The sequence below is a fragment of the Rhincodon typus genome, chromosome 10, assembly GCF_021869965.1.
Source record: "Rhincodon typus isolate 14 chromosome 10, sRhiTyp1.1, whole genome shotgun sequence".
Lineage (NCBI taxonomy): Eukaryota > Metazoa > Chordata > Chondrichthyes > Orectolobiformes > Rhincodontidae > Rhincodon > Rhincodon typus.
Window position 1 is genome coordinate 79638601 of NC_063341.1, and position 10181 is coordinate 79648781.

The window sequence follows — 10181 nt, forward strand, 5'->3', positions numbered from 1 at the left end:
AGTGCCGCATTGTCAGAGGGTCAGTACTGAGGGAGTGCCGCACTGTCGGAGGGTCAGTGCTGAGGGAGTGCTGCACTGTCAGAGGGTCAGCGGTGAGGGAGCGCCGCACTTTTGGAGGGTCAGTAAGACCATAGGTAAGAGGAACAGGAGTGGACTAGTCATCCCCTCGAGCCTGCTCCACCATTCAATAGGATCATGGCTGATCCACAATTCCTCACGTTCACTTTCCTGCCCTTTCCCCATAACCCTGATTTCTCAACTGATCAAGCATCTATCTCTCTCAGCCTTAAATACACACAAGGGACTCTGCCCCCACAGCTCTCTGTGGCAAGAAGTTGCAAAGACTCACAGCCCTCTGTGAGAAATTCCTTCTTATCTTGAACTTAAATTTGTGCTTCGTAATTCTGAGACAATGCCCTCTGGTCCTGGACTCTCCCATGAGTGGAAACATCTTCACAGCATTTACCCTGTCAAGCCCCTTCAGAATCCGATATGTTTCAATGAGATCATCTCTCATTCTTCTAACCTCCAGTGAGCAGAGTCCCAACCAGTATATGTTTAACTCATAAGACAATCCCTCCATACCAGATGCAATTTCCAGAATGCTTCATTAATGTAAATCTTTGGGATATTCTGATTGAGTTAGAAATCTAACCTTTTGTCGTTCTTGCAGTGTAAAAATGGATACCCATATCGAGAACATCATGAAATGTTCCCAATTACTGTTATTGCTGATCTTCTTCCAGGTCATGATGCCATTGTGACACTGCTTAAACATTATAAAAGGCCTCAGGATGAATCACCTTGCAATGAATACTCCCAACCGGGTGGAGGTAAATCTTATTGTTGCTGATCAGAACTTGATGCTAATTAAAGCTTTTACATCATGTTTGGCAATAATTGAGAATTAATCGTTATTGAGTTAATGTCCAACAGGAATCTCAAAAACATTTACACCACCATTTGAAATCACTCAGGCTTTTACGTGGTAGCTTTGACTTAGTGGGTAGTTCTTATTGTGACGCAGAGCATCATGGGTTTAGGTCAAACTTTAGCACACTAGGACCCTCATAACCCTCTCTGCTGTAGCTTTTTGCTGTCCTTCCTCATTTAAGTAATATTCAGCTCTACCAAAGTGTATAACCTCACATTTTCCTACAATATATTCCAACTGCCAAGCTTTTGCCCTCTCACTTAACCTGTCTGTATCCCTCTGCAGACTCTACGCCATCCTTGTCACTTGACTTCCCATTTATTTCTGTGTTAGCTCCAAACCTGGCTATAGTGCATTCACTTTTCTCATCTGAGTCATTAATACAATTATAAATATAGTCTATTCCCTGTGGCACCCCCACTAGTTGCAGGTTTCCATCCTAAAGGTGCCTTTCTTACCCCAACTCTCTGCCTTCTATTAGTTAGTCAGTCTCCAGTCCATAGGCTCTTACCTTATTAAGTAGCCAAATGTATTGTACCTTACCAAGTGAATTCTGGAAATCTAAATATATTACAATTACTGATTCCCCTTTATCAGTTCTGCTGGTTAGCTCCTTAAAGAACCGCAATAAATTAGTCAGGCATGATTTCCCCTTCATGAAACCATGTTGACTCTGCCTGATTTTATTATGTTTTTCTAAATGTTCTGCTATTGCATCCTTTATAATAGACTTTAGCTTTTTCCCAATTAGAGATGTTAGAGACTGCCCTATGGAGGGGAAAAAGAAGTAAAGAGGACTTAAAGGTTATCAGATCAGTGATGACCTCAGTGAATGGTGAAGCCCGGATGGGGTCAATGCCTGCTTCTGCTCCTATATCTTATGGTCTTATAGTTACCTGTTATTTTCTCCCTCCCTTTTTGTAAACAGCGTTACATTGCTAGTTTTCCAATCTTCTAGGGCTATTCCAAAATCTAAGGATTCTGGAAGTTTGCAATGTCTTTATGTCTTCTTCACAACATACTTCCCTACCTCTCTCAGTGCAGCCCCCTATGAGACTCCGCACATCACACCTGTCAACGTGGCTGGTGTGTAGCTGAAGAGAATTATCGTGCTTTCGCTAATTTTCTTCTCATTTTCTGCCCAAAACACCTGGCTGGCTGCATTGCAGAAAGAGAGCCAAATATCTGAGCCTCTGTATCTCAAGTGCTCAGCAGTGCCTCCTCCTGGTGACACACAGAAACAGATCCCTTGTGCTCCCAGGCTGAGGTTTCAGAGGAAACTGGAGGAAGTTAGACGTCTCCACAGCATCCAAGCCCACTGATACATGGACACACCATGGCGCTCACACACGAAGCACCCTGCTGGGCACTAGCTCCAATGCCTTGTGGTCACCTCACATCAGGCTGTAGTTAAGTTCCAACATGCAGCAATGCAGCTGCTTCTCTGAGTGTTTGGAGCTCAGAGTCTCTGCAGAATTCTCCATTTCACCTCCAAGATGTCATCTGCATGAAGAACACCTTCCCCTCAAAGTCTCAAACTTCATAGAGCTACTGTTTTAGGTGCTTTGAGCAATCTTCCTGATTAGTTCTGGTCTCATTCTGAGGTCTTTAGTGCTCTGTCTGAGTGTTTCCTCATGGGCTAAACAGTTCTCTTGTATTTGTTCTTGTTCTATCTGAGAAATCATTCCACATTTCTTCTGGTCTCTTGCTTGTTGATATAAATCGTGATCTGGTGATGATAACTGAGAACGGTCAGGGACACAGGCTCGGTGAAACCTGAATGACGTGTGCTAGTGTGGGGAAATGGCTGCAGAGTTTTCATGCTCATTGTCTCAGATATGCCCTCGGCATCTCTTGGCAGAGCAAAGTGTCTAATGCAGATGAGCTGGACCATACTAATTCCACCAGTTTACATTCATTGGCTAAGCCAACAACATCTACACTAGCTTAACGTTAACTCAAAGATCTTCAACATCGTGAACTAGTCACTGGGTCATGACCTCCTGGGTGTCTACCCCCACAACAAGGTGAGATATGAAGATGGTGGGCACTGACACACTGACACCTGGGAGACAGTCGCTGACAACTGTGACCTCTGGAGGCTGACTGTTTGGGAGACCATTGGGCAGGAATGAAAAGCTCAGCTGCCCAAGGAGGGGGCCCAGTGAATCCTGCACCAAGTCAGCCCACTGTCTCTCGCTGTGCCAGTGCAGTAGAGATCACCGGCTGGATCAGATGGGTCTCCCGAGACACACCAGGTAGAACCGAACATGAGGGTAACCGCCATGGCAGAAACCAGCAGCTTGTGCGGTGGGTGGCTGCTCTGGGGAGAAGCGAAAGATTCCACTTCCCATCTCAGAGATTTTGAGGCAAGTTCTCCCTGTTGTCCCAGTACAATACTTAACCTCCCAACAAATAGAAACTAGGAACAGGAGCAGGCCATTTGGCACTTTGAGCCTGTTTTGCCATTCAATCTGATCATAGCTGATCATCCAACTCTGTTCCTGCTTTCTCCCCAGAGCCTTTGATCCCTTTAGGCCTGAGAATTATATTAATTGTATCTTGAAAAGATTCAATGTTACAATATAAATATAAAGCAAATATCTGATCATTGATTTCTTTGCAAGAGTTTGCTGTCACTTTTCAACAGTGACTATTCGTCAAAAGGGCCTTTACTGCATGTATTGCTCCAAAGGTGGGAATGATAATTCAAAAAATCCTTACAGCGTGGAAGCAGATCGTACAGCCCATCCCAACCTTCTGAGGAGCATCCCACTCAGACCCACCCCCTGCCCTACCCTATCAGCCTGCTTTCCTCATGGCCAATCCACCTAACCTGCACATCTTTGGACTGTGGGTGGAAACCAGAGCACCCAGACACAGGGAGAATGTGCAAACTTCACATGGATGGTTACCTACAGGTGGAATTGAATCCAGGGTCCCTGTGAGGCAGTAGTGCTAACCACTGAGCCAACATGCTACCCACAGAGGATAAGGGCAGAAGGAGGAGAGAATGTTTGTGGTGAAGTGTTGTGACCTGGAATGCACTGCCTGAAAGGGGCAGTGGTAGATGCTGAATCAGAAATAACTTACAAAGGAGAGTTGGAGAAATACTTAAAGGGAAAAACATTTATAGGGCTACGGGGAAAGGGCAGGTTCACAGTGACATATTCAAAAAGCTAGTAGAAGCAGGATGGGCTGAATTACTTCTATTCATGCTGTTTGAATCTATGAACCTGTGAAAGGTGCTGTATAAATGCTATTTTTTTCTGTAACTTTAAGACATCCTCATCATAATTGTGCAGGCAGTAGCTTCAAAAGTTATATTAATTTTATTATTAATAAACTTATTAATTTTAAGCCACCCTTCCTTCTCTTCAGATGGTGCCTACGTATCAGTTCCATCACCACTTGGGAAGATCAAAAGTATGACCAAAGGTGAGAAGGTGCATATTGGATTGAGATCTCATCACATAAAACGTAAAGGCTCACTGGCAGGATCTCATGTCAAAGTAAATTGTGTCCATCATTTTCACTCAACCAAGGGCAAATGATGGCCATGTGATATCATGGCTAGATTATTAAACCAGACACCCAGGTAATGTTCCTGGGACCCAAATAAAAATCCTGCCCTGGTAACTGGTGGAATTTGAACTCAGTAAAACTATGGAAATATGAGTTTAATGATGCTAATCGTTAGGGGAGAAACCCATTGGGTTCACTGATGTCCTTTTGGGAAGGAAATCTGCCATCATTACCTGTGAATGAATGAATAAAGACTCCATTCATTAATTACAAAGGGAAAGATGATTCAGAAATAAGACTCACACTGATAACAGAGTAGTTGTTCCTGCATAAATGAGACAATCGCCAGTAAACAGCACCCATTGACTCAGCTGGAGGGTCCCAAGGTCAAAGCCAGGGTTGGAATAAGGTGGGGTCAGTGTTTGATTTAGTAACTTCTCCATGTGAGGGAAGGGGGTGGGTGAGGTAATATCCTCAAATAGGCCCATGGGGAATTACTAGTTAATCTTCCGGAGGAAATTGTTGAGTCTGAGTTCCCATGGTAACAAGCAATGGCCTGCCCTGCTGACTCATCAACTGAGCCTGGCCCTCTTGTGGTGCAGTGCTAGTGCTCCTACCCCAGACCAGGAGGCCTAGGTTCAAGGCCTACCTGCTCCAGAGGTGTGTAATAACATCTCTGAACAGATGATTTGGAAAAATTGGTTACATGTTTTTAAAAAACGCATACTCAGGGATGGGTCTGTAGCATTGTTTGTCCTGGGCTGGGAGCAGCCTATGTACACCACAAGTAGGGGTGCCTCATTGGTGTTCAACAATAAATGTTGCTCCTTTCCAGCCGGCCTCTCTGAGTTATTACAGGGACAATTACAACCAGGATTCTCAGTCCAATTGATTGCCCATTGATATTTGCTGTAATGTACCATCAGGTCATTTGGTCTCTTTGTGATGCCCTGTGCTGTTGAACAGTATGAATGTACACATTGTCTCACACAGGGACAATTAAAATTGACTGTCAGAAACGTAACTTCATCTTTAAGAGAAGGCAAAGACAAAAGCAGTAACTAAACAGGAAAGAAATACTGAATCTGTACATGGAGCTACCCTGAGTATCATTACTCTGAGATGTGTGAATTGTCCTCTATATTTTGTCCACAGTATGTCTGTTCACACAGGTTAATGTGATTAGATAGCCCAGCTTGGAAATGAGCACCAGCTCAGATCTAGAACTTAAAGTACTGGAGAAACTCAGCAGGCTGGGCAGTGTTCAAATGTGAGATAGACAGATCTTTAATCAGTAAGGGGGGGATCAAGGGTTATGGGGAAAAGGCAGGAAGGTGGAGATAAGAGTTATCAGATCAGTCATGATCTTGATGAATGGTAGAGTAGACTTGATGGGCTGAACGATCACTTTTAATTCTATGTCTTATGGTTCTTATGGTATTATGGTCTTAAAAACAGAGTTAATATTCCAACTCCAATATGACTGATCTTCTGAACTATTTCCAGCGTGTATTTTGCTTTGTGTTATGCCAGTTCAGACATTTTGAAGAAATGGTCCTTTTCCTATCTCTAATCCCCTCCAAGCCCTAAAATCCAGTGGGATACCTTTATGTTTCCTTTAATCATTCACAGGATGAGGACATCTCTGACTAAGCAGCATTTATTGCCTATCCTAATTGCCCAGAGGGCAGTTCAAAGTCAACCACATTGCTGTGGGTCAGGAGTCACATGTAGACCAGATCAGGTAAGGATGGCAGTTTCCTTCCCTGAAGGACATGAGTGAACCAGATGGGTTTTCCCAACAATTGACAATGGATTCACAGTCATCATTAGATTCTTAATTCCTGATATTTATTGAATTCAAATTCCACCATCTCCCGTGGTGGGATTCAAACCTGGGACCTCAGAACGTTTTCTGGGTCTCTGGATTAACAGGCCAGCGATAATACCACTAGGCCATTGCCTCCCCTATGCTCACTGCATTCTGGTTTCTTGGCCACCTCCTGATTTCTCTTGCTGCATCTCTGCATCAATTGCCTTCAGCTCCCTGGACTATAAGCTCTGGAATTCCCTCCTTAAAACTCTCCGTCTCTCACCTTTCTCTCACTTCCACAAAAAATACAGCTTCATTGACCACGCATCCTCATCATCACCTGTCCTCATTGCTCCTGAAGTGGCTCGGTGTCAAATTCTATTCAATGATATTCCTGTGAAAAGCCATGGGATGTTTTTATTATGTCACAGGTGCTATATAAATGCAAGTTGTTAACAAATTCTTGACACATCCTTGACCACTGAGTCTCTTTCTTTCCACTCCACCCTGTTGTTCAGAGAAAGCGGATGTGCTGCTCCTGCGAGCTGAGCTTCCGTCTCATTTCCACCTCCAGCTGTCAGACATCGAGTTCCATGAAATTATTGGATCAGGTAACAACATTACTGTTCCCTATTCGATTGAGGTGCAAAATGTCAAACAGTGAATTCAGTTTAAAACACAGACTGACCACCTGTCATCTCTCTGAAAACATACAGGTTCGTTTGGGAAAGTTTACAAAGGAAGATGCAGAAACAAGATTGTTGCCATTAAAAGGTAATATTATATAGTAAGGCAAGGCACATACAGATTACTGAGTAAAATGAGCTCATTCACATTACATAGAAGGTGTAATATATGGCGTGATTGTACATTGGAGGGTAGACTACACAGAGAATTTTCAGACAGGTGCAGAGGGGGGCTAAGGGAGGTCTAATACAGATGGGATGAGGAGGGTGACTTTTAATAATTCATGTTGTCATATTCATAGAGTTATACAGCACAGAACCAGGCCCTTCAACCCATCATGCCAATGCCGATTATCAAACACTACACTACGCTAATCCTATTTACCTGGCCCATAGCCTACTATGCCCTGGCATTCTAAGTGCTCATCCAGATGCTTCTTAAAATATTGTGAGAGCATCTGTCTCCACCACCCTGTCAGGCAGCATGCCCCATATTTTTACCACCCTCTGGGTGAAAAATAATCTCTCTCCAATCTCCTCTAAACCACTTGACCCTCACCCTAAACTGACACCCTCTGGTCTTAGACACATCTGCCATGGGGAAGAGATTCTCACTATCTACCCTGTCGATACCTCTCATCATTTGGTATACCTCAATCAGATCCTCCTCAACCTCCTCTGCTTCAGGGAACACAAACCCAGCCTGTTTAGTCTGTCCTCATAACTGAGACTTTCCATCCCCAGCAATAGCCTGCTGAATCCCCTGTACAACCTCTCCAGTGCAAACATACCCCTCTGATAGTGTGGCAACCAGAACTGGTCATGTTATTCCATCTCAATACAGTGTGGAGCTGGAGGAACACAGCAGGTCAGGCAGCATCAGGGGAGCAGGAAAGTCGATGTTTTGAGTTTACACCCTTCATCAGGACTGGGAAGGGGGAAGGGAGCTCGGAAATAAATAGTGGGTATGGGGCTGGGAGAAGGTAGTTGGGATGGCAATAGGCAGATGCAGGTTTGGGGTAGTGGGGATTGGTCAGTGGGAAGGGTGGGGTGGATAGGTGAGGAAGAAGATGGACAAGTTGTGTCAGGTCAAGGAGGCGGGGGATGAGAGGGTCATGGGATGAAGCCAGGGGTCGCAAGATTTTGAAACTAGTAAAATCCACGTTTAGGCCATTGGGCTGTAGGCTCCCGAGGTGGAATATAAGGTGCTCCTCCTCCAGTTTGCGGGTGGCGTCATTGTGACACTGGAGGAGGCCCAGGATGAACATGTCACCCAGGGAGTGGAAGGGGAAGTTAAAATGGTTGGCGACTGGAAGGTATTGTTGATTATATTGTGCAGAGCGCAAATGCTCCGTGAATCGGTCACCAAGTCTATGCTTGGTCTCACCGATGTAGAGGAGGCCACATCGGGAGCAACGGATACAGTAGACCAGATTGGAGGATGTGCAGGTGAATCCCTCTCAGATTTGGAATGATTGTTTGGTGCCTGGGATGGGGGTGAGGGGGGAGGTGTAGGGGCAGGTGTAGCACTTCCTGCGGTTGCAGGGAAAGGTGCCGGGGGTGGTGGGGAGTGTGGAGCAGACGAGGACGTCGTGGAGCAAGCGGTCCCTACGGAAGGCAGATAGGGTTGGGGAGGGAAATATATGTTTGGTTGTGGGGTTGGACTATAGGTGAGCGGAAGTGGCAGAGAATGATACGTTGGATGCGGAGGTTAGTGGGGTGGTACGTGAGGACAAGGGGGATTCTGTCTTTGTTTTTGTTGGTGGGACGAGGTTTGAGGGCAGAAGTGCAGGAAATGCAAGAGATGCAGTTGAGGGCACAATGAATCACTGAAGGGGGGAGGTTATGGTCCTTGAAGTAGGAGGATATCTGGGATGTTCGGGAGTGGAATGCTCCATCTTGGGAGCAGATACGGCGGAGGCGGAGGAATTGGGAATAAGGGATTACATTCTTGCAGGAAGGTGGATGAGAGGAGGTGTAGTCTAGGTGGCTATGGGAGTCTGTGGGTTTGAAATAGATGTCGGTGTTGAGACGGTTACCGGAGATAGAGACAGAGAGGTCCAGGAAGGGGAGGGAGGTGTTGGAAATGGTTCAGATGAATTTGAGGTTGGGGTGAAAGGTGTTAGTAAAGCTGATGAACTGTTCAAGTCAGCAGCGCTGATACAGTCATCAATGTAGTGGGGAAAGAGGTGGGGGATGGTGCCGGTGTAACTGTGGCAGAGGGACTGTTCTGTGTATCCTATGAAGAGCATTGGTTATAGCAAAAGTTCCTTACTCCTATATTCCATGCCTTGGCTAATGAAGGCAAGCATCCCATATGCCTTCTTTACATCCTGTCCACCTGTGCTAACATCTTCAGTGATCAATAGACTTCTAGACCAAGGTCCCTTTATTTCTCAGCGTTCTCCAGGGACCTACGATTCACTTTTTAAATCCTTCCCTTATTGGACCTTTCAAAATACATCACCTCACACTTATCGCGATTAAATTCCATCTGCCATTGCTCTGACCAACTTACCAGCTGATCAATATCAGACTGTAGCCTGAGACCATCCTCCTCAGTATGAATACCACTACCAATTTGTGTCATCTGCAAACTAACCAATTAAAGCTTCTACATTCACATCCAAAGCGTTAATGTATATAACAAACAGCAAGGGTCCCACCAATGATCCTTGTGGCACACCGCTGGTCACAGGTTTCCAATTACAAAATCATCCCTCCTCCACCATCACCCTTTGCCTCCTGTTTAGAACATAGAACATAGAACATAGAACATTACAGCGCAGTACAGGCCCTTCGGCCCTCGATGTTGCGCCGACCTGTGAAACCTATCTGAAGCCCATCTAACCTAAACTATTCCATTATCATCCATATGTTTATCCAATGACCATTTAAATGCCCTTAAAGTGGGCGAGTCTACTATTTTTGCAGGCAGGGCATTCCACGCACTTACTACTCTCTGAGTAAAGAACCTACCTCTGACATCTGTCCTATATCTATCACCCCTCAATTTAAAGCAATGTCCCCTCGTGCTAGCCATCATCATCCGAGGAAAAAGGCTCCCACTGTCCACCCTATCTAATCCTCTGATCATCTTGTATGTCTCTATCAAGTCACCTCTTACCCTTCTTCTCTCTAACGAAAACAGCCTCAAGACCCTCAGCCTTTCCTCGTAAGACCTTCCCTCCATACCAGGCAACATCCTGGTAAATCTCCTCTG

At 45.1% G+C, this 10181-nt stretch overlaps 1 protein-coding gene across 1 annotated transcript in view; it reads left to right on the forward strand.

The window, feature by feature from the left end:
- tnni3k (TNNI3 interacting kinase) overlaps nucleotides 1-10181 on the forward strand; it is a gene marked incomplete at its 5' end in the record, with an annotated part of 94328 nt that overhangs the window by 19177 nt on the left and 64970 nt on the right. The window contains 4 exons of the mRNA XM_048601573.1: nucleotides 747-833; nucleotides 4316-4372; nucleotides 6791-6883; nucleotides 6989-7046. Coding sequence (XP_048457530.1) covers nucleotides 747-833; nucleotides 4316-4372; nucleotides 6791-6883; nucleotides 6989-7046 — 295 coding nt within the window. The remainder of the gene's footprint in view (nucleotides 1-746; nucleotides 834-4315; nucleotides 4373-6790; nucleotides 6884-6988; nucleotides 7047-10181) is intronic.